The sequence below is a fragment of the Chelonoidis abingdonii genome, chromosome 3 (assembly GCF_003597395.2).
Source record: "Chelonoidis abingdonii isolate Lonesome George chromosome 3, CheloAbing_2.0, whole genome shotgun sequence".
Lineage (NCBI taxonomy): Eukaryota > Metazoa > Chordata > Testudines > Testudinidae > Chelonoidis > Chelonoidis abingdonii.
This window is the reverse complement of record NC_133771.1, coordinates 99553758-99578139: the sequence shown is the minus strand read 5'-3', so window position 1 is coordinate 99578139 and position 24382 is coordinate 99553758. Positions and strand designations below refer to the sequence as shown.

Sequence of the window (24382 nt, the reverse complement as noted above, 5' to 3'; positions counted from 1 at the left end):
GCTTGAAAGTCAGGCCATTTTAATTAAGATATCTAAATATGGATTTAGGAGTCTAAATTTGGGCACTCAAATATTTTGGACTTTGTTCTTTAATTGGCTCTATTTAATAACGCTGAAGGCAAATATTAACAAGGAACCTTTATGGGTAAGGCAGTGACTCCATGCTACCACACTGAAAAAATAATCTTATTAGAATGCTTATTCAACCTACAATCATCATCTACTACCAGATTTCTGCCGGGACAGATCCTTCAGTGTGAATTCCCACTGAAGCCAACAGAAGCCCAGATTGTGCGGCACTTTGAAGATTTGGATGCTTTAGGGAGAGGCACAAAGGGCAGTTTAGACACCTATCCGCCAGTTAATTTTCAGCGGGAGACAGATGCCTAAACTGTCCTTTTGAAACTTTTCCTTACCGCTCTTAATTTTTAATAGTAGTGATTGTCTTAGTGATCAGGTCTCATGCAAATCATCCTGCTTATGTATCCCTTCTATACAAGCTTAAAACGGAAAAGTTTGATTTAGGAATTCTGCTGGGCTGCCTCACTGAAGTTTTAGTTCTGGTGCCTCATGACCCTATTCTTTCATTAATCCTGGCTGAAATACATCTTCCATGTTTGGGGATGTTTGTGTTTATTAAATACCCACAAAGCCAAAGCTTTACATGGAAAACACAATTTTTGTTTAAGAAAAAAAATCATTTCCCCAAAACGTCAATTTTCTATCACAAAACAGCTTTGACAGAAAACTCCCCCCCCCCCCACTATAATTACATTAGATCAGTGGTCCCCAAACTTTTTACCTCCTACCCTTTCCCTTACTCTGTCTCTGCCCCTTCCCCTCCCCACCACAGCCAGGTCCAGGATTGGGGCTGCGGCTTTGGGGGTGGGGATGCAGAAGGGGTAAGGGGCTGCAAAGGCTGGGGCCCCCGCTGGAGCCAGGGGCAGGGCTGAGAGCAGAGCCTTGGCCAGGGGCCCGGGGAGGAGGGGCCGCAGCCAGGAACGGAGGCGGGTGGCACTCCTCCCAAACGTTCCTCTGTGCCCTTGTGGGGGGGGGGGGGAAAACAACTCTCCCTACAGTTTGGAGACAGCTACACTAGATTTTCCTTTTTATTATTATTCGTTCAATACTCAGGTGCCATCATTTTAGGGAAGATACAGTCTGTTCATAAATATCAGTGTTGAAACCCCACTTTAAGTGCAAATCTCAACCTTAACTATGGAGCTGAGACCTGCACCTCAATAAGGACTTGGTTTTAGAGCTGCTTGTTTTGTCTGTCTCCTGTCTTGTTCAAACTCCGTTTCTCCCAGTCAGCTTTTACCTCAGATACAAACAAACTATTCAGTCAGAAGCTCAAAGTGCTATACCTGCCCTAGGCCTCCACATTTTGTGGCAGACTCAGGGTAGGTCTTATCACTGCTTCTTTACATGCATCAGTAACTCCTTTCTCCATGGGAGACCTTGGGAGGAGGGACAGCTCAGTGGTTTGAGCATTGAACTCGCAACCCTGGGTTTAGCAGGCCAATCCTTGAGGGGGCCACTTAGGGGTCTGGGGCAAAATCAGTACTTGGTCTTGCTAGTGAAAGCAGGGGGCTGGACTCGATGACCCTTCGGGGTCCCTTCCAGTTTTAGGAGAGAGATAGGTTAGTTTTAATTGGCAGCACAAACAAAAAAACAACTCCCCACCCTACAAACAAGCAACTCTTTTTTTTTTCAAAAACACCCTTTCGGCAGACAATGAACTAGACCATTAAGGTTCTACAGCATCAATGGTTTGTTTTTTAAAAGATTTCCAGGTAGAGATTTTTACTGAGCTGGTTAGTTAACACTTGAATTTCAATTACCATCATTTATACATTGCAAGTAGCATACCAATACCCTGCATTTCTACAATACTTTTAATTCATGGATCTCACCTAAACTGAACTTCTCCACATTCTTGGAAACTAGGTAAGCATTCTTGATATCCATATTACACACAAGTAAACAAAAACTGAGACACATTAAGCTATTTGACTAAGCTCAAACTGCAAGCCAATGGCAATGCTCTGAATAAACTCAGGAATCATGAAGTTAGGTCTCCCTGTTCTAATCATTAGACACAGCACTGTTTCTCCTATGACTATTGCCTGCTTTCAGTTATTGAAGTCAACTATGAAAAACTGTAGAAAATTCCCATATGGAGTCATACATAGCAGTTCTGTGAGCACTGGAAGTGTTTCTTGTTGCTGCTGATGTTTTAGTACAAAGAAAAAAGCTAAGTAGGAAAATAAATATAATGCCATCAGATCAAAAGTATTCTCCCACCAATCTGGGGTTCGTGTGATATGGGCAACATTTGGTGGGGTACAGGTTGTTGTTTTTTTTTTTGTTGTTGTTGTTGTTGTTAACAGGATTTTTTTTTGTTTTGTTCTGTTTTTTTTTTGAACCAACTTAAGTACTTTGAAGAACCTGCCATGTCAGTTCCTGCAGCTTGCTCAAGTCTGGCCACATTTTTCAGCAAATAGCACTGTATGAGGGCCCTAAATATGAAGTACACAATGTGCTACTCAGTGGAGAAGAATGAACTTGTACAGGTTTTGTACTCACGCAGAAGTCGTCTGCATGTCGTGCCAGCTTTTGCTAAAGTTCTGTTTCAGCTCATTCATCAGGTTGATACCAAGCTTTTGTTTGATTTCTGCCAGGTGCTTTTCTTTGGCTGCTAACACTTGCCGTAAAGTTGAAATTTCATCCTCCAGCTGAATAGAATAAAACAGAAATGTTAGCTAGTCATGCAAAGATAAAGAAGTATCACATGGTCAGAGTTAAAAATCTCTACTGATGTTCACGTGAATTTGTATTTGACAGTGAGGCATACGTGTGGGAAAAGGATTAAAGCAATTTTGCTGGTCCCTGGGAAGCTGCCAGGACTACCCAATCCATTATTAAAATTCTGCTCAAAATGCACATTTCCTTAAATGTATGATCTCACACTCCTCACTCCATGCACGCACCTCGTAAAGGGGAGAGTTATCTCACCCTGGGGAAGCAACTGTGCAGCAAGAACTGCTTGGGGGCATCACAAGTCTTTAAATGACACAAGCATTTGAATCACATAGAAAATGGGAACGGGTAGGAGCGGAGGAAGACCATGTAACACAGCCACCTTCCTTTGAATCCATGAGCTTTGCATTTCCTATTTACAGCTTCAGCATATAAAGTATCACAATCCTCCAGTCTTGAACCATATATAATACTCATACACCCCTTCACTCTCCCAAATAGGTTTTAAATAAATAAGGAACACTGTTTTTCAAAAAGCATTATGCTTTTCTATGTGAGACTTTTAATCTCTGTTGTTTTATATGGTTGAAATAATAAAAATACATTTTTTTAAAGCATTAGATGTTACCAAGGGTGGCCAAGAATCTGTCAGAGTACAACAGACTTATTGTGTAGCTATAGGGACTATTGGAACTGGTCCTTGTCTAGCGGGTTTGGGGTATCATGCCATAAACCTCCTTTCCCAACCAGACATGTCCTCCTCAGGGCTAGTAACAATGTGGTCCATAATTTATCAACCCATCCCAATATAAAGGGGAAGGAGTCATTTCTAGACGAAAAACTTCACTACTTTTAAGGTACCAGCTATAGAGCCTAGAACAACTTAGTGCTCAAGCCCAGGCTGCACATTATAGGCCTGGTTCTCTGCTCCATTGAAGCTCCTTAACGTCACTCCAACAGCTAAAAGGGCTGAATAGAGAGAGGTGAAGAGATTACTGGGAATTTTCCTGGCAAAGGAGGAAGTCCTACTTTATATAAAGCTGACGGGGCAGAGCTATACCATCTCTGTCATATCCCCTGGTATATGGACGTGCCAGGAGAAAACTCTCTAGTCTGGCTACCTCACTGGCTATAAGGATCCATAGGCACTCCAAGCATAAAAGCTAGAGCAGCAGCCCTGAAGACCTGAGAATACCAAAGGCAAAAAGGTGTCTTAGAGTAACTTTGTTTGTCCACACCCAGCCTGGGAGTGGAGGAACAGAGAATCAAGGCCTATGCCTTGATCTTCTATTTCTGAATAGTTTTTAGACTTGATAACTACAGACTAAATTTTACTTGTAGGGGGGGAAATCAGTGGGACAACTTGCATAGACACAAAGCAAGTAGAAACTGCCCTATAATCTGCCATCTAATCTTTAGAAACATTTCAGTTAAAGGGAGGGGGGAAAAAGTCAAACTAAGAACTGACCTTAAACTAACCAACTTGTGCATGAGTAAGGCCTAAAGAATATGTTTGGTCAAAAGCAATCTATGGCGCTACTGTTTGTACTCTGGCAGACATGTCTTTTCAAACACAGTTTTTCAGACTTCATTTTATACAAAAATAATGTTGTTACCTAGCATAGGAATAGGACATTTGGCTAAGGGGAGGAAGACTAGCAACAGTTCACCATTTATTCAATCTTCTCATGCCATTAGTCTGCACAGGGCTTAAAATCTCTACCTCACAAAACAGGCAGCCACATGTAATAATTAAGTTGCAGTGGTGGTGAGGGTGAAGGACAAATATAGTTATTCTTGACAACACAATTAGAATTTCCATTAAAGCTGTTTTGTTTTTTCCTGTCTATCCTAAGTGTAGGGTGGCCAACTTTCTAATGTCTGAAAATTAGACTCCCTAACCCGCCCCTTTCCTCAAGGCCCTGCCCCACCTCTTCTCCCAGGTCCCACGCCTCACTCATTCCTCACCTGCCTCCCTCACTGCTTTCTCCCTTTAACTCCAGTCTGAGCAGCCCCAAAGGACTGGCCCTGCTGGAGCTGGGGTTGGCACCTGGCAGTGCAGGTCAGAAGAGTGTCGTGCCTGCACAGGAGCAGCCAGGCAGCCCCACTGGCGAGCTAGGGCACGGCCCTCTTGCCCAGCAGCCCCCAGCCTCCCTCAGTGCTGCCTATCCAGCAGCCCCCTTCCCCACCTGCTCAAGCCCTCTCTGCCCTAGAGCTGCCTGAGAGCGCGGCTGGGGGAAGAACCAGCTGGCAGGACAGCTCACGTGCCTTCCCTCCCAGGGAATGTTCCAAGCCTGCTTGTATAGGAAGATCTTGGTGGATGAGCAAAATGCCAGGACCACTACCAATAATTGGAATATCGATTATCATACTTATTGTCAAAAGCAGCTAAATCAGTAGGTCTTCATAAGCCACTGCAAAGCCCTTAGCATAACTAAACAAGCAGCTGGGCAGGGGACAAGGGGGGGCAGTTTGACTCTCTGTCCTTCTTGATAAGATCTCTGTTGAAATTGCTGAGGTATGTGTTTTAGAAAAAACAGGAAGCTTATCCATATATGCCCTCTCGTATGTGTGTTTGTCAGGGCCCTCAAAACATGCAGGCTCCAAAAAAACAAAAACAAAAACAAAAAAAACCCACCACATCTCTCTAATAAGTGAGGTTTTTCTTAAACCATCTAACCTTTGAAATTGCTTGCTTAACAAGTTCTTTTTTTTGATTGACATGTTATTGTTACACTAACACGAATAAATAAGGAGAGAAAGTATAGGGTAGTTGGACTCTTCAGAAACACTTCATGGACACATCTTAGGGTCCCGAGTGGCAGCTGAAAGACAGGCCAATCTGGACAGCTGTTGTACCACGCAAAGACTGCTCCAGACTTCGGTAATTATTGATTTTGGGGGTGTTTTACTAACCTGTTTTGAATGTGTGCGTAAGTGCCTGAGACTAAATAAAGTGGAGCTTTAAGTGAAAGCACTCTTGTGGTGTACTGATTGTGCCAACCACCTATCAGATGGCTTGTCTCCATTGATTTATTTCTTGCCACTGCCTCACCAAGGGTAATTGTTACCAAGAGCTTTGGATGTTTAGAACCATGGTAACACACTGGGAGTCCCTTACCCTGCTCACTATGGACCCCCGCACTGTGTGCTCAGCTGCAGCCCTGCAAACCACACTCCTCAAAGGAACTGCTCGCGGCCTGAGCTGGTGCGTGTGCGGCCACAGGAGCTACCACTTCAGGGCTGGGCAACAGGCTGTAACTCACACACCCCCTCCCCCAGACACACCTGCAGTAACTGGACTTTTAGTGTCCAGTTAGTATATCTGACCAGACGCTGCCAGGTTCCCTTTTCAACCTGACTTTCTGGTTGAAAACCAGACATCTGGCAACCCTATCCAAGTATCCTGGAATCCCTTTATCCTATTGGACATTGTATGATTTAACTCTCTAAACTGCAAAGAATGAGGCAAGCACTAGTGAATAAAGCACTGACTTCCAAGGCTGGTTTTATGTTATTGATCCCAGAACTATTTTTATCTTGCACGCTAATACATTCTCTTACTCTGAAACAGATCAAAGGTTCACTGGTCTTTTAAAAATCTCATTGTTTAATCCCCACCCTATCGGTTTCTCATTTGCCATTACATGGGATCCAAGTTATTCAAGAAGCGTGGGAATTCATCAGCCATTCTAGGAACATGGGATGAAATCCTGCCCTACTGAAGTCAATGCAAAAACTCCTGCTGAATTCAACAGGCCAGGAGTTCACCATGGAATGTAACAAAGTGTTAGAATCTGCATGTTCCAGAATAACTTCTCGTTTTTCCAGTAAGTTTAGTGGGCACTGGATCATAAATAAGTAATTTAAGAATTCCTTCTTCTTGCCATTGCAGAAACAGCAAAATGAAACATCGGCATGAATCAGCACCACGAGGGAAGAAACCAGAAGCTGTGAAGAGGTAACTGAGCAAGTGTTTCTAGAAAGAAGAACGAAACCATTCTGGTTTAAAACTAATTGGATTATGCATTTATTGATTGGACAGTGAAACTTAGAATTCAATTGCTTGCCACCCAAAACCGAAACTCTGGGTGCATCAGTTCACCCCACTAACAGTATTAAACAGTTTAAGATTAAGCCAAAACCAGTATCTTATCTTACTTACAGATACTTAAACATTAATGCTTACCATACAGACTAACACCAAATTGATTACATACCTGTCTGTGTGAACATTCCATCAAAGTCTTTTTGATTAAAATTCTCTCTCTAACTGAACAAGCGGAAATTAACTAAATCTTCAAGGCTCTATGTAAGCACTAACCCTTTGCATACTGTTGAAACACAGACAACATTATGCACTCTATTAGAGGAAAGCAAAGTGTATTTTTTAAACCATCCATTATTAAAAGGAAACCATCGATCTGAAATCTCAGTTAAAAAAAGGCTAAAAACAGTTTCAGATATAAAACCTACTGAAGTTGTTCAGCTACCACCATGATTGGGGACTTGTAAGTAACTAGCAGAAAGGCTTAGGGATTTGTAGTGGGATTTTCAAAAAAGCACTTAAAGTAGGTAAGTCTGCCTAACCCATATTCACTTCAAGCAGAGTTAGGTGTGTTTTTGAAAATCCCACTATTTGATGCCTTTTGAAAATGGAGCTTAGGTTCATAAGTGACTGAGCTGCTTTTGCATATATTACCCCATTGTTTTCCTAAGGTTAAGCATGTGCAGAAGTGTGTGCTAGGTTAGGACCAGAGAGAGAGAAGATATAGTCCCTCTGATCATCTTTGGGGTTACAGAATCACATTTATCTTATGTTTTTCTCTCCCCTGTTGTTATATGAGAGATACACAACCAGAGGAAGCTGATGACCAACAAAATTATGTTCCTCTGAATAGTTTATTAGCTTTCCGACTGACTTCAGTAGGAGCACTCATACAAGTAAGATTACTCATGTGCCTACGTGTTTGCAGAAGCAGGCCCTAAGTGTCCACATTTTTTCTGAAACTCAGACTCTGATGTACATAACTGAACTTGCTTAAAACAAAAACAACACAACACAACAACACATTCTGACAAACTCCTGATCCCATGGAAAATTTTGGGTCAGATCTGTTGTAATTTTGGAATGTGAAGTGGACCTGTGGTACATTTTTAGTTCAGGTTGTTACAGGAATATATAGTCATTTTTATGTGTACTGTAGAAATGCCTGGAGGCCTCAGTTAGGATCAGGGCCCCACTGTACTAGCCAATGCACAAATGCAACGTAAGAGACACTCCATGCCCTGAAAACCTTACCATCTAAAAAAAGGACAAAGAAAGGGAGTTAGGAGTGGAATACAACATACAAGCAAAGTGGTAAGTGTAATGAAAAGCACACAAGGTAGTGGGCATGTGTGATCCATCCCCAAGACCAGCAACATACAAGGCAAGGGGGAATAAAAAACAACGCATATTTTTATATAATCGGATATATGCACACACACACCCACACACACATTATAGATCTTCTTTTGTTTGTTTAAATAAATACACATCAGGCATACCTGACAGCCACTCGTTCCATTAACTGATCTCTTGTAGACATCAAGAAAGAAGTGGGCCCTGAGGAAGCATTTGAAGGAGAGGCTGGCTGTCCTTACCGACCAACACAGGGAGAACACATGTATAAAGAGAGTGTGGCTAAAGCACAGAGATAACTGTGAGGGATGCATACTATTGGGCTTGTGTGTCAAGATTAGTATCATTGGTGGAGTGCAGGATAGGAGAGCGCTCTACAGGAACCTGAAGCTAAAGGAGGGAGAGGACATTGTCAAAGGCAAAGAAATAAACGGCAGCTGCATCCAACTCCCACTGAAGTTACTTTCAGTGGTAGCTGGGAGCCTAAAAGCTCTTTGTGCCTTAGGGTATGTCTTCACTGGCCATGGCAACGCTTTAACATAGCTTGTGTAGTCATGGTAGCTCTCTCCCAGCGCTCTAAAAAACCACCTCCATGAGGGGAATAGCTCCTGCACGGTCTACACTGGCACTTTACAGCGCTGAAACTTGCAGTGCTCGGGGGCTGTTTTTTCACACCCCTGAGTAAGAAAGTTGCAGCGCTGTAAAGTGCCAGTGTAGACAAGCCCTTAGGGAAAAAAACCTCTCTTCTAGGAAACTTGATCTTAATTTAATTATAGCCTTAGAACTTCCCCAAATTCTCCAGACTTTTTCTAAATGCAATACTCAAGTGTTTTCCCTTTGAACATAATTACATGCTACTAGAATGCCGTGAGCAATTTAAAACAGTCTTAAAACAGCCCAGTTGACCTAGATACTGTAATTCTAGTGACGACAGAACAACTTTCAATTTGTCTTTGTGTACTTGAATTAAGGGTCTCATCTTGTGTGGTGGGTTCCCAGTGCCCTCAATTCCCACTGACATCAATGAGTGAAGGGTGCTCAGGACCTCATAGGATGAGACTCTTGGGAAATTCATTATTCGCAGATAACTACAAGGAGTTTTCTTTAATTTTCCCTCTTCTCCCTCTTTCAGTCTGCTCTGCCACATGCAGATCAATGAATCCAAGAGCTACAGTATGTGAGCTGACACACATTTTCTTTAAACATTAAATAACTTCTACCCCATCTGCATGTCCTGAGCGGGATATACAAATATAATTAACAGACATATAATTAAGCTTCCTTTCTATTATTTACAGGCGTACAAATTCACTATAGGAGCAACATGTAGCTAACATTTCAGAGACATTAGATCTTCCCATAGCCTTAAAAGCCCAACTGGGCAGAAACAATCACTTGGCTTTTAATCCTTCAGGAAATCACACGTCAGCGTACAGAATCAATCAAACAAAAGTCTCAGTGGCTTAAGTTTAAAAAAAAAAAAAAATCAGATAAGGTCATGAAGGATAGGACAATCAATGACTATTAGCCAGGATGGTTAGGAATGGAACCCCATGCTTGGGGTGTCTCTAAACCACCAACTGCCAGAAGCTGGAGCAGGATGGCAGGGAATGGATCATTTATAAGTGCCGTGTTCTGTTCATTCCCTCTGAAGCCACCTGGCACTGGCTACAGTCAGGAGAGAGGATACTGGGTTTGCTGGATCACCGGGCTGACCCTGTATGGCTGTTCTTATGACTATTAATTGCAATTTAAATATTTTTACTGCATGGTGGAGAAAGACTAGTCTCTGCTAAGAATTGTCCTTTGAATTACATCATCTAGTCCTGTATCAGCGTCCCATAGTTGCCAGTACCAGATGCTCCAGAGGATGGCTCAATTACAGAAGAACTTTCCTATGACCCTGCCAACTGTTAGTGCCTACTCATGCATTGAAGCTTGAAGGTTTCTGTTTCTTCCAAAATGTTTGGCTTATTAAAATCCCTAGAATTGGAACTTTTATTGTTTTGAATTTCCCACCTTCTGGTTTCCCTGATTGTCCCTTTCTTATTGTATTATGAGAGAGTGAATAGAACTTCACAATTTACCTTCTCTTTACCTTTCTTTACTGTGAATACTTTTCTCACAATCCCTCTTATTTGTCTCTTCTCTAAAGTAAACACCACCAGTTCTTTCAATCTTGCTCCATATGAAGGTTTTTCCATGCTTCTAATTGGCTGCCCCTCATCTACTTCTTCTGTATCAGATAGCAGACACCATGGAAGGCTGCACTCAGATTGGATTTAAGCCTAATGTTGACTCTCTTCCTAACCTCACCAAAACTAAATCAATAGTGCCACGTAACTTCCTCCAGTTCAGGCTCCCCCAACGTCCTTCAGCCATTTATTTATTTTATTTTTTTTGGCGCAAATTCTCTTCACAGTACTGTAAGAAGTTGTGTTGTCATGATGTTGCAATCATCATCAGTGTCATTTTCTCTAAGAATCATGTAATCAGTTCTTTTCAGTAAGTGTGTCACAGGCTGGCTGGCCCTTCCACAGAAAGCGAGAGAGCGCGCGAGAGAGGTCTCAGCCCACCTGTGACACAGCTGATTTGCCTCCCCAGGTGGAAAGAATGAATCAAGTCACATGACAGTCAGTCATGTGATTAAACCAGGCATCTGAGGGTTAGAAAAACAGAAGCTTGTGAACAACAAAAGTGAGGCACTGCAGAGTGGAGTTGCAGGAAGAGAGACTCTTTTGCAGTGGTCCCTCAGGAAGGGAGTCATGGCTGGGTAGAAAGACCCAGCTGAAAGTTTCGTCTTCCATTTGGGGAGTGGCAAAGAAGGCAGGCCAGGCCTTATGTCTTCTCCTGTGAACAGAGAACGAGCCAATACCTGAAGGAGGAGGAGTTGGACCCAGCTTTAAGGGGTGAGAGGATGGAAGACCTTCGATGTTTGTTCTGGAACTTTGTTTTAACACACCATACTTCAAGAAGAGTGGTTGTTACTGGACTTATGAAAGCCTTTTGTGCATGAGGAGTTGTGTATTGAGGAGCCTGGAAGAGGGGAAACCAAGGCAGGGTTCTTTCAGAGACCTTTCATTCACTGTATGTGCTGCAAATTTAAGACTAAATGACACATGGCTCTTGTTTGTTAAAATAGCAGACCCAATAATTTTACCTCTGCTGTCAATAGATAATTAGTTTTCCAAAAATAATCTGACAGAATAAATCACCTTGCACTATTCTAGTCTAGAATAATTAAATAAAGGAAATATAATGTACTTGTGGCATCTGCACTTGATCCTGTTAATAACTTCCAAATTCGGGAGGTACAAATATTAATATCCAGGGGATCAAAAAGCATTACCTTGGCTAGCTCAATCTTTAATTCTTCTCTCTCTTCTTCAGAAATCATGCTTGTGAAATCAATATCAGTGACCGTTTCTTCATCTGTCTCGTGCAATGGCTGTGTTTCCAGCAGACCTTTGAAAGAAAGAAAGTAACAGTCAATAAAACTCTTACAATACATTTTACTGAGTGGTGGCAGGGAGGGGGCAGAGGGTGGCCAACTCTATGAAACCTAAATAAAGGCCTAATTTTTGTTACACGCATTAGAGTTATCCAGGTCTCTCTGATGCAGCCCATTTGGAGTCCTCTTCTTTTTGCTTTTGTAAACCTATTGCAAATGATAGATTATCACAGAATCATAAAAATGCAGGGCTGGAAAGGACCTCAAGAGATCATCTAGTCTATCTCCCTGCCTGAGGTAGGGTTAAATATGTCTAGGCCATCCCTGACTCGTGTTTGTCTAACCTGTTCTGGTGTTTGTCTAACCTGCAGCATCCCTTCTCAGGAGCGCCCAGGACATGCCCTTCTCCCTGCCTTGTCAGCCCCTTTCTGAGCTTTCTGGCTTCCTTTTAAGCTTCATCTCTATCTGAAGCATGCTCTGCAGATGTGACTGGACCCAAAATTGTTCATCTGGACCCAAAATTGTTCTTTAACCCCTTCAGTCCTAGTGTGAGGGTTAAACACTCCAGCACACCAACCTAGATCTCCCTTGCTGTAAACTAAGTGGATTACTTCTTGCACCACCCTTGATGAACATGGAGAACAATCGTATTTTGTTGTATTGTCTTTGTATAATAGAGACACGAAGGCACCAACAATATTAAAAAAAATCAAATCTCACTGGATGCAGCATACAACACTACTGCATCATGATATAGTACAGAAGAAAAGAACATGAAAAACCTAGCCTTTTCTTCAAATTAAAAAAATAAATCCGTTAATAAATATGGATCATTGCTGTGTGATGTCCACAACAAGGATGACGATATAACTTCTGGTCAATATAGCACTGTGTTATACAGTAGATTAATATACACTTTACATTTTTCACGTGTCTTGTTCGAGGTGTTTCAGAGCCTCTCCTTATTAACGGAGTACTCCTACTATGAAAGTGTACCTCAGGGTTTGACTTCACTGTTTAAAAGGTGTGGGTTGTTTTTTTTTTTTTTTACCTCAGCTGACTTACGCACGTGAGCTATCCTGAGATAAAAAAAATAATAGCGAAGACAAAGCATTTTAGTTTTACCATGAGGTAAACTTACCATGCTCAGTCCTATACTGGTCGAAAGTTACTAGGGATGGGGGGAAGCAGTAGACTTGATACTAAAAATCAAGATAAGGCTTTCGACACAGTCCCACATGACATTCTCAAACAAACTAGGGAAATGTGGTCTAGATGAGATTACTATGTAGGTGGGTATACAACCTGTTGAAAGATCAAACTCAGAGTAGTTCTCAATGGTTTGCTGTCACGCAGAGGACATATCTAGTCGAGTCCCACAGGGAATAAGATTTAATATTTTCATTAACGACTGGGATAATGGAGTAGAGAGTATGCTTATAAAATTTGCAGATGACATCAAGATGGGAGGGGTTGCATGCCTCTTGACAGATTGGTCTGAAATTAACAAGATGAAATTCAGTAAAGACAAGGAAAGGAAAAATATCAAATGCACAACTACAAAATGGGGAATAACTGACCAGATGATACTACTGCTTACAAGAATCTGGGGGTTATAGTGAATCACAAATTGAATGAATCAATGATGTGATGCAGTTGCAAAAATAACTAACTAACTAAATAATAATAATGCTTATATCCTGGGGTGTATGAAGAGGAGCATTATATGGATTACACTGGAGGTAATTGTCCCTTCTAGCCCTACATGTCTATGATTCTGGATCCCCATCTGAGATTTACCTGGTGGTGAAAATAAAGTGCCTTGTCTTCATTGTGTCATTACCTAAGGAGAGCTCACATGGATCATTTACTCTGAGGTAAACATCATTGCTTTTTTTTAGCAGTGAAGACAAGCCCTAAGATGATGCTATATGGAGGTTTCAGAATGCTGGTAAGTCTGAAGTACAAGCAACAGGTATGGGGAGTGGAATAGTCCAGAAGCTTGGAGCAGAGTATACTTGTGGTTATTCTTGATAGCTTAAATTCACTGTGCTGTCACACTGAGGCCCTGATCTTACAAACACTGATGCACATGCTTAATCTTACTATCATGTAGTCCCATTGAAATCAATGACAGTATTCATGGTACTTCAGTGCATGCTTAACTGCTTCCAGGATCAGGGCCATGATTTGTCTCATATGTTCAGATGCTCTGGAGATCATCAGCATCATGCATTATTCACAGGGCCAGTTCCAGGCAACAGCTAAGAAAGCTGGTGCTTGGGGCAGCCAATACAAAGAAGCAGCACTCCATCTGCTATTGGAGCAGTCCATCCAGGTCTTCTGCAGGAATTCAGCGGCAGGTCCCTCAGTACCTCTCATCCTCTTTGAGCTGCCGCCGAAGAGGAAGAGAGGGCGTGAAGGACCTGCCGCCGAAGAATGGAGTCGATTGGCTTCCTCCCCCACTCGGGGGGGGGGAGGGGGCAGAAAACCTGGAGCTCACCCTTATTATTCAACAGGGAAGAGAGTTTTACAAATGGCATCTAGTGACTGTCAGAAGTAAGTTGGTGGTTAAATAACTAGTGGATGCTTCCTATTCTTGGCTGCAAGGAGAATGTGGAACTTTACCAGACTCCTCCTCCCCAAACCTCTCCTTTCCTGTGGATTGCCTAAGGCGACTGGTTCATAGCGTCCGTGTGTTAAACTTTGCTATACAACAAAACTGGTTCTTATCAATTTCAAACTGCAGTCCACAGGGTTCTGAATACCAAGCATGAACCAGACCATAGTTTTGACGACTTCACTCTGGTGCTGCTTCGCAAACCAATGAGTTGCAATAGAACCACTGACCAGTCTGGTGGCACTCTCAGGAACAGAGCATTGTGTTGATTCATGTTTGGAAGCTTACTTTTGTAACCATATAGGTCTGAAACTTTTAAATAAACATAAAAGCTTAAATTGTGCAGAAATTGATCATTTAGATACTAAGCTTTTCTGAGCAAGCTAGCATGATGTGGTAAGTGGATTTTTAAAGCCCTGACAAAACAAAGAAAAACATTTTACACAAACTGCAGGAAAATAATTTTCAAATTATTTACTAGCCAGAAGAGCCAATTAGTGTTTCTAATTTATTCTGAGATTTTAAACAGTCTTACTAACAGCCTTTTCATAGCTCCAATCCATGCTTCAGAAATGAAAGAAAAAATTACAGACTCCAGCAGAAAAAAAATACAAAGATTGTTTAAGGGTCTCGGCTTTGTCCTTCAAATACTCCATCAACCAGTATGTCAAAACAGCCATCACCGTAAATTTCTACTTCAGACTCTGAAGCCTTAATAAATACAATCCACAACCACATGTATCCAGTGCAACTTCTGACCAGAAAAAAACAAAACAAACAAAAACCCACCACACCTCTGAGTCAGCTATAGCCTAAACAAAAGATGCTTTACAATGTGCATTACTCAGCTGCCACAGAGACAGAGCTATGTCTGAACAGAATTCAGCACAGTTTGAGGAGGATAAAATGAACTGTGGGGGCAGAGAGAGGCTGATCTGGCCCTAATCTAAGATACAGCATCCAGAGAAAAGGTGGTAAGGGTATGTCTACACTATAAAATTGACCTAATTTCACAGAAGTCGATTTTTTAGAATTTGATTTTATACAGTCTATTGCACATGTCCACACTAAGCGTATTAAGTCAGCGGAGTGCTTCCTCACTACCGTGGTTAGCACTGGCTTACAGAGCGGTGCACTGTGGGTAGCTCTCACAGTTCCCGCAGCCCAGTGGATTTCTCGGTTAAGCTCCCAATGCCTGATGGGGCAAAAACTTTGTCACGGGTGGTTTGGGGTACATGTCATCAGGCCCCCCTCTCCCTCCCTCCCTACCTCAGTGAAAGCAACGGCAGACAATCGTTTAACACCTTTTTTTCCCTGGGCCTGTCCGCTGGACCTGCTCAGCTCACTGCCTGCCTGGATGATCAGAACCCCAGGCAGGCAGTGGGCTGAGTGGGGCCGATGGACAGAGCCCCAGACCAGCAGCAGGCTGAGCAGCTCAGCCCCGCTGCCAGTTTGGGGCTCCGTCTGCTGGCTCCTGCCAGCTGGGGTCCCGCTCAGCCGGCAGTCCTTGGTGAGGTCAATTGGGGTGCCTGGACAGACATGGCTATCCTCCTCTTAGAGCACCAAATGGGAGAGAAGGTCATTCTCTTCTTTAAGTTTCATCTCATGGAGATTCAGTCCTGCCTGGAATATCATGCGAGCTGGAGGCTTCTGCCTCAGGCTGCTCTCCCAGCCGACATTACCACGTGGTTGCACCTACCCCAGCCTGCTCCTTGCTCCCATGGCTCATGATGCCTGGACAGTAGTAAGGAGCAGTTCAACTTCTGGAATGACAAATTCAGAATGAAGGATTGCACTCTATGGGCCACGTTAAGATTATTTCAGAGTCCTAGATAGCATTTAGTCCCTATAAAAGGGGCGGGGGAAAATTTTCATGAAGTCTAACAAAAATGTTAATTTATCAGCGCAGCTGAAAGGGTAAGGAACCCAGGACTATAACTTAGAGAGAGCTTCCATATTATTTAACTCATAACTGATATAATTCAAAGTAAAATTTCACAGTGTGGTCTGTTCTAAGACTGAAAATGCAGGAGGGGAGTCAGAAAAAGGAACAGTGATCTGTTTCTGCCTGGTTTTGAACCAGGGATGTTTCACGTGTTAGGTGAACGTGATCACCACTACACTACAGGGCTTCTCTTTTTTTGCCACAAACTTTGCCGAATGTACAGGAATGTTTTCTCTAGCTACAGAGGCTACCTAATGCAATGTCTATATCAGGCCTGCACAGCATGAGGCCCACGGAGGCTCACTGTGCGGCCCACGGCTGGGAATCAAAGGGCTCTGGGCTGCTCGCAACTGTGGGGAGCCCAGAACCCTGTAAATCTCAGCAGTGGCCGGGATTCATAGGGCTCTGGGCTGCTGGTAGCAGCAAGGAGCCCTGAGCCCTTTAAATCTCAGCTGCGGCCGGGACTCAAAAGGCTCTGGGTTGCCGGCAGTGGAGGGGAGCCCAGAGCCCTTTAAATCCTAGCCACCAGGGCCAGCTTTAGGCCAATTCAACCAATTCCCCTGAATCGGGCCTGTCCCTAAGAGGGCCCCACGCCCAAGCCCCAGTACGGTGTACCGGCAAAAGCCAGTGTGCTGTACTGGGGTGGCCCAGCTTCCCTTGGGGGCAATTTAAAAGGCCTGGGGCCCCCAGCAGGGGCTGGAGCCTCAGGCCATTTAAATTGCCACCAGAGCCCCACTGCTGGAGCCCTAGGATAGGGCTGTGGGGCTCTGGGGGCTATTTAAAAAGTCCGGGGCTCCCGTCGCTCCTACCGCCCCGGCCCTTTGAATAGCCCCCAGAGCCCCACCACTTCCCCAAGGTTCCCGTGGCTATTTAAAGGGCTGGAGTGGTAGAAGAAGGGAAGACCCGAGCCCTTTAAATACCCCCAGAGCCCTGGAGTAGCGGGGGGGGGGGGGGGCTCCCACTGGCTCTGCTGCCCTGATCCTTTAAATAGCCCCCGGAGCCCCGCCACTTTCCCAGGGCTCCCGCAGCTATTTACAGGGTTGGGGCAGTGGAAGCAGGGGAGCCCCGGGCCCTTTAAATAGCCCCTGAGCCCCAGGCTGCTGCTGCTGCCCCGGTGGGGGAGGGAGGAGGAAGAAGCACTCACCATACAGGATGGGCTGTACCCTCAGTACCTGCATCAGCTGCCCGCAGCCAACCCCTGCTGCACCCCCTGCCTGCACCAGTTCCTGCCTCCAGCCAGTTCCTGTCGCACCGCCCGCCCTGCCTGAAGCCAGCCAGCCCCTGCCGCACCCCCCGCCCTGCCTGAAGCCAGCCAGCCCCTGCTGTACCCCCCGCCCTGCCTGAAGCCAGCCAGTCCCACACTCCTTTCTCTCCAGCCCTGTCAACCCATGCCGCAGCCCCCCTGTGGCCCCGCCTGAAGCCAGTCAGCCCACCCCACCCCCCTGTCTCCAGCCTGCCCCACATCCCTTGCCCAGCCTGCAGCCAGACCCTATCTCCAGCCCCCTTCTCCCCCCAGCTCCAGCCAGCCCCATGTCCACTGGTGCCCTGCAGTTCCCAGGGAAGTAACCCTGCACACTTGCTTCAATGAGGTGGGCAGGGAGCAGCTAGGACCCACACATGTGCACCCTAGCACACCCTCAGGGAGTGGTGGAGCTCATTTCTAGTTCAGACCCATCTTTTTAAAAAAGAACTTTAGGTAGGGTTAACATACATCTGTATTTTCCCGGACATGTCAGGCTTTTTGGTTCTTAAATCGCCATCCGGGAAGAAAATACGGATGTATGGTAACCCTATTGGTACAAAAAACACATACTGTGGCAGAGCTTTATAGGAACCTGTTGCTAAGAAATGAAAAAGGCCTTTTTACTTTTTTTTTCAGTCACCCTGCTGGAGCCCGCCGAAAATGTTCGAATTGGACCCCGCACTTCCTAAAGCCAGCCCTGCCAGCCGTGGCCAGGATTCAAAAAGCCTGGCTGCCGCAGTGGCGGGGAGCCAGAGCCCTTTATATCTTAGCCACGGCCGGATTCAAAGGGCTCTGGGCTTGTCATAAACAGATAGCTAAGGTTAATGTTCTTTTCCTGTAAAGGGTTAACAAAGGGAACCACACCCCTGACCAGAGGACCAATCAGGAAACCGGATTTTCAAAGCTCAGGGAGGGACTTGTGGGTGTGTGTCTTTTGTCGGAGTCTTGTCTTGTGCTCTCTCGGCTACGAGAGTGATTTCTATCTCCAGGCTTTTCTAATCTTCTGTTTCAAGTCATAAGTACAAAGGTAGAAAGACAGTAAGCGTCTATTGGTTTTTTTTGTATTTACATTGTGTAGTTTGCTGGGATGTTTAAATTGTATTTCTTTTTGAATAAGGCTGTTTATTCATATTTTTCTTTCAAGCAATTGACCCTGTATATTGTTATCTTGATACAGAGAACATTTTTACGTCTTTTCTTTCTTTTATATAAAGCTTTCTTTTTTAAACCTGTTTGAGTTTTTCTCTGGTATAGGCTAAGGAACGAAGGGAGGGGGAAATCTCTTTGTGTTAGATGACTAGGTTTGAATCTGCATAGCCTCTGGTGAGGGGGAGAGACACTTGATCTCTCTATGTTTGCATTCAAGGACTGGAAAGGTATCCCTAGGGCCATCCAGGGAGGAGAACCGGGAGAAAAAAGAAGGAGACAAGGGGAGGGGGTTATTTCCCTTTGTTGTAGACTCAGGGCATCTGAGTCTTGGGGTCCCCCAGGGAAGGTTTGGGGAGACCAGAGTGAGACAGGCACTGTAATTCCTGTCTGGTGGCAGCGCTATCAGATCCAAGCTGGTAATTAAGCTTGGAGGTTTCATGCAGGCACCCACATTTTGAACTCTAAGGTTCAGAATTGGGATTTATGCTTATGATAGGGCTGTCCGCAGAGATTCCCGGCCATGGCTGACATTTAAAGGGCTCAGGGCTTCCCGTGGCTGCAGGCAGCCCAGCGCCCTTTGAATCCCGGCCACGGCTCCAGTGGATGGGCTGAGGCTGGGATTTAAAGGGCTCCGGCTCCCCTCAGTAGCAGGAGCTCTGGGCCCTTTAAATCCCTGCCCCATCCCACAAAGCTCCAGGTTCCCCCAGCCGCCGGAGCCCCGGGCCCTTTAATTTGACCCTGAGGGCTCCCAGCCACCTCTTCAGCTGGGAGCCCCTGGTTGATTTAAAATCAAGTATCACCTCCCCACCCCCAACCTTCCTTTTTGCCCCACAGCTGTTTTGGTGGGGCAGCGCTGGGGAAGGAGGGTTTGTTTCTGCAGGGCTGGGCGGTGCTGAGGCAAGGTGTTTCCGCCGGGCCGGGAGGTCCTGGGGAGGGGGGTGTTTCTGTGGGGTGGGGGGGTTTTGACCCTCAGCTGTTTTCTTTGGAGTAATGTGGCCCTCGCCGTTTTACGAGTTGTGCAGGCCTGGTCTATATCTATGGCCTTCCTGCTCACAAAGTGGTCATGCCCCCATCCAAGGCTGACACAGCACAGAGTGCATGTGACACAGTGAACTGGCTCGGGCAGGATCACTAGCGAGGCTTGATACTTTTGCAGTTAAGCAAACAGCAATTCTTTCCTGGCCTCTGCCACTGAATGACTCTATGCATTACACTGTGCTCTACCAGTGCGGGATGACTGCTTGAGCTCAGAAAACGTCATCACAAATGTGGTTTTCTGCCTTCTAATCTGTGACAACCTCAGGACGGAGATGATAGGGGAGTGTAGAAACATTCTGGGGGGACTACATAGTCATCTATGCTGCTGAGTTCGCCACGCTGGCCAAACAGGAAATGAAATTCAAAAGTTCCCCGGGCTTCTCCTGTGTATCTGGCTAGTGCATCCGAGTTCAAAGCGCTGTCCAGAGAGGTCACAATGGATCACTCTGGGATAGCTCCTGGAGGCCAATACCATCGAATGGCATCCACACTACCCCAAATTCGACCCGGTGATGTCAATTTCAGCTCTAATCCCCTCGTCGGAGACGAGTACAGAAATTGATTGTAAGAGCCCTTTAAGTTGACAAAAATGGCTTCGTCGTGGGGACGGGTGGAAGGTTAAATCGATCTAACGCTGCCAAATTCAACCTAGACTCATAGTATAGTCCAGGGCTATGAAAAGGATGAAGAAAGATCCAACTAACCTCCTATTTGAAATAGCATTTAATGTTGGATGAGATTTACACAGCTCATGCTCTAGAGGGATGATGTCACAGAATTTAGCAGCATAAGAAGAAATGCCCCATTATTAAAGATAGTTGAATGGAAAAGATTGAGCAGATTGGTAGCTATAAATCATATCAAACAAACATGGAGGAACACTGTATATCTATTATACATAAAAAAAACTGTTAAAAGATTAAGACTGTAAAGTTAAGCACTCAAAGTTCTGAAATGCCAGAATTAAGGCTGTCCGTGATCCTCATCCAATTTGTCTCTCCCTGCCACCGTGGCCTCCAAGCAAGCCCTCACCTTAACTCTCCCATATTCTCACAGGCTCTCCATTCCAAGTTCACACCCAGCTTCTTGTTCCAGTCTCTTTCAACAGCCAGTCCTAGTTCTCCCCTGCACCCAAGTTCTTCATCAGATCTTCTCCTGTCCCCTCACTTCTTTCCCACTATCCCATATGTTTTCAGTGAAAGAGCTCTAGAATCTGTCACCATGTTACAGTACTATAAAGTAAGGTAGGGTGAGGTTATTTCACTGGAAGCTGAAAATTCTACCGTACCCAAATCGCTGGATCTAGGCACCTAAGATCCAGGACTTTGATGTGAAAGACCTGAGGTCTATGCACAAAAATGGTTGTTCATTTTTGCACTTCAAAGAGTGCATTTCATTACTGAAACCATGTACCCCAATTGGAAAATTAAACATGTACACAGACATTTACCCATATGCGAGCACAAATACTTAGTTTGTACATGCACCCGCTGTAATGGAGCAGGCAAATGAAGGTGTGCAAATGTACATGTTTTTCCCTGTGGAATTTAGGCCTCATCCTATTTAAGAAATAAAAATAAAAATTCAGCCCTTGTACTTTAAGCCCAATTACCTGAGAAACCACTTCTTGTGTTACACGTCATCACAACAATTGAAGTCAACTGGGATGATACTGTTTTTGTTTCCTGGGACGAAGCTTTCCAAGTACAGGGCCTTTGCTACTGGAATACATGGCCTTTTATTTGCTAGGGCAAAAAAAATATTTTGCTTAGTTTTTGACTGACTGTCAATTTTTGTTTACTTAAATCTTCTTATTTGGCTATTAAAATATCCCTTGAGGCAACCAGGATTATTTTACACTATAGGTGGTCTACGCTATTGATATGTTGTAGTTTTTATGAAAACTACACTTATTTACAAGATAAACCATTAGGAGTTCAACTCTTCTTCCCTTTCCTGCATTCAACAGCATCCAGTAATATCTTACTCTAAGAATACCTCCCTTGATTTTAGTGGAGCTATATGCAGAGTATGTAACAGTCAGTATGGGATAATGTGGCAGAATCTAGCCCTAAATAAATTAAAAGACCAGATGAAATTTTAGCATTAGTCAATGAGTTGCATTTCCCCTAGAGTTTAATGAAAGAGACACTCTGGATTGAAATCATGCCTTTTAAATAATAGATTTTGTGAAGATATTTATGACTTAATTCATTTCAGGCCCTGTTTTCCAATATATCCCAGGCACAAAGTTTACAAATGAGACATTTCAGAATGACTATACTAGTTTTTCAGATGAAATGACCCAATAGATATATTTTACCTCATTGCCAGATTACTGATTGTTTAACGTCTTTAATTTCGTGCACATGCGGTTAAAACTGGTTTTACTTGAAGCAAAATGGAGCCAATTGACCATATTAGGATTCTGGCACCTGTACATTTGACTGATTTCAATTTCTGAAAAAGTCAGTCCAACCCTACAGCTAGAGGATAACTACCTACTTCTAGCCTGAAGTCTGAAACTGGCCTGGAAAAAGCATAGAACCTGCTAAATCATGAAGGGAGCATTCTGTGTTCTGTGAAGTTGATAATACTGCCAGGGCAGGCATCACCAAATGGTGATGTCACATACAGTCTTCCAAGCTTTTTACCTGTAAGTTCTGACTCTTGGGAAGTGCTTTTGTTGGTGTTGATTATTGCAAGGTTTGGTGTACAGGCAGCTGTGAGAGTGACTAGCAAGTTTGTTCTCTGCCTTAGTCTCTGAGTAGAGCCAATTCTTGAGGGTTAATTGTTCCCTGGAAATTGGGCATTGGTACTAGGCTGAGATTCCAGAAAGATGATGTTGCCCTGCATGCTGCTTGACCACCTCTGTTCCAGGATCGGTATATATGTTTGTAAATAAACTAGGCTATATTTAGATTACACCCAGACTCTGGCCCCAAACATCTATCACCACCCCATGGGGGAGGGGAGAATGGGGTGACACTGCTATCAGAAGAAGCAGGAATAATATCATATGCTGACATAAAGCAGTGGAGAGAGCTCCCTACTGTTCTGTTAAAGGGAGTATTAAGTTCCAAATACTGTTCCATATTACTTAATAAAATATACTGTAAAAGTCCTATATTCCTAATAGTACAACTGTTTCCTCTGTATATTAGATGTATTGGAGAAACAACTCTTCGCCCGAGTTATTGAAACAGACAGACAAAGTAGGGGTCTGGTAGCAGTGTGAATAAATTTAAATTTAAAGTCCACTGCTAATCAGATGTAACTAAAGGCAGATTTTTTGTATCAAATTTGTTCTGTGTATGATGTTTGACCTTTGTGATTTTTTAAATCATCTATCTTCACACACACACAAAATGGCAATGATAAAAATTTAGTTATACCATTAGGAACTAACGGATCCATAGAACTCCAGAGTTTTAATTAAACCAAAGTGTACGATACTTCACAAGTCCTGTCATAGGCAGTACAGCCGCCATCCATGTATCTGGAGATTGCTGGCTGCATTTGTTTTTAACAGCGTGCAGTGAGACACTCTTAAAGTTCATTTTACAGAGTACTTCATATCAAGCCATGTCATGTACAGTGACCTGGTAAAAAAATGCACTACAGACAATACCACCTGTAGAGTTAAAAGCAGGAAATCCATAGAAAAATTCTCCTGTAGTCTAACAAAATATTTACTTGCATACCTTTTACTTTAGTAGTTTTCTATACTGTTTATTTTTTTAGTTTACAAGGTCTCCTATCATTATCTTTATTCACTGAATCCTAAAAATAGTATGCGTAACTTGTTAACTAATACCAGTATTGGAATATTCATTCACCATTAAATCTTCAATCTTTACAATAATCATGTTACATTACATTATTTTACTATAGCTGTGCAAGTCATGCCATTAAACCGTAGTTAGTGATGTATCAGTTGCAGTGGATAGGTTTTTTCCCCCTTTCTTGTTAATGCACTGAGACATCAACAGTAGATAACTCTGCAAAAACAACAAAATTTCTTCAAACTTAATCCTGACATATATAGAGTATTTCCTCTTAAAAGCAAATATGTATACAAATTTTGGCCGCAATTCTGCAAAGATCTATGCGTGTGCTTGATCTATATCTATGTCTATATATTTTAAGTGAATTCTGTGGGTAAAATCCTGGCCACACTGAAGTCAAACTGCAAAACTCCCATTGACTTCACTGAAGCAGGATTTCATCCAGTGAATGTGTATGTAGTATTTGTATCATAGCCTAATTATTTGGGTATAACAATAAACAAATACAATAAGGTTAAAGATTACAGATCAGCTTTCGTGCATGTGTAATGTGGCTGTTGGCTTTTTAAATTCATGCAGTTGCTTGTGTTTTAATCTGGTGGTGGTGATTGCATGCAACACCTACAGCAGGCTTCCAGCCAAAGTGATGTGATAGAATATAAACCATTATGCTCTGTCTAGACAATACTGCAAATCAAGAAGGATTTACCCAGTAGACTAACAACTGTGGAGAAAGTTTAGAGGGTTAAAAGGTAGATTTAAAAAAAGTCTAAATTTTGTATTTTAAAAATGTGTATTTCATTGTAGTGATCACAGTCAGCCTTTCCAGGGAAATGAAAACTTTCTGTGTCAAGTTAAGAATGCGTGAATTAAAGGCTTTTTAGGTGATAGCGAGAAAGCTTCTGTGAATAGCATATGGGATTTTGACTTGGATGGTAAGGTAAGTGTCAGTCTATGTAACCATAGCTTGGAAGAGAAATG

At 43.5% G+C, this 24382-nt stretch overlaps 1 protein-coding gene across 2 annotated transcripts in view; it reads right to left on the bottom strand.

Moving 5' to 3' along the window:
* The window catches only part of TPD52L1 (TPD52 like 1), a 90162-nt gene that overhangs the window by 40291 nt on the left and 25489 nt on the right, over positions 1–24382 (bottom strand). For both annotated transcript variants that reach the window (XM_032793392.2, XM_032793393.2), the window contains exons 2-3: positions 11517–11632; positions 2590–2738 (exon numbers count right to left, since the gene is read on the bottom strand). In XM_032793392.2, coding sequence (XP_032649283.1) covers positions 2590–2738; positions 11517–11632 — 265 coding nt within the window. The remainder of the gene's footprint in view (positions 1–2589; positions 2739–11516; positions 11633–24382) is intronic.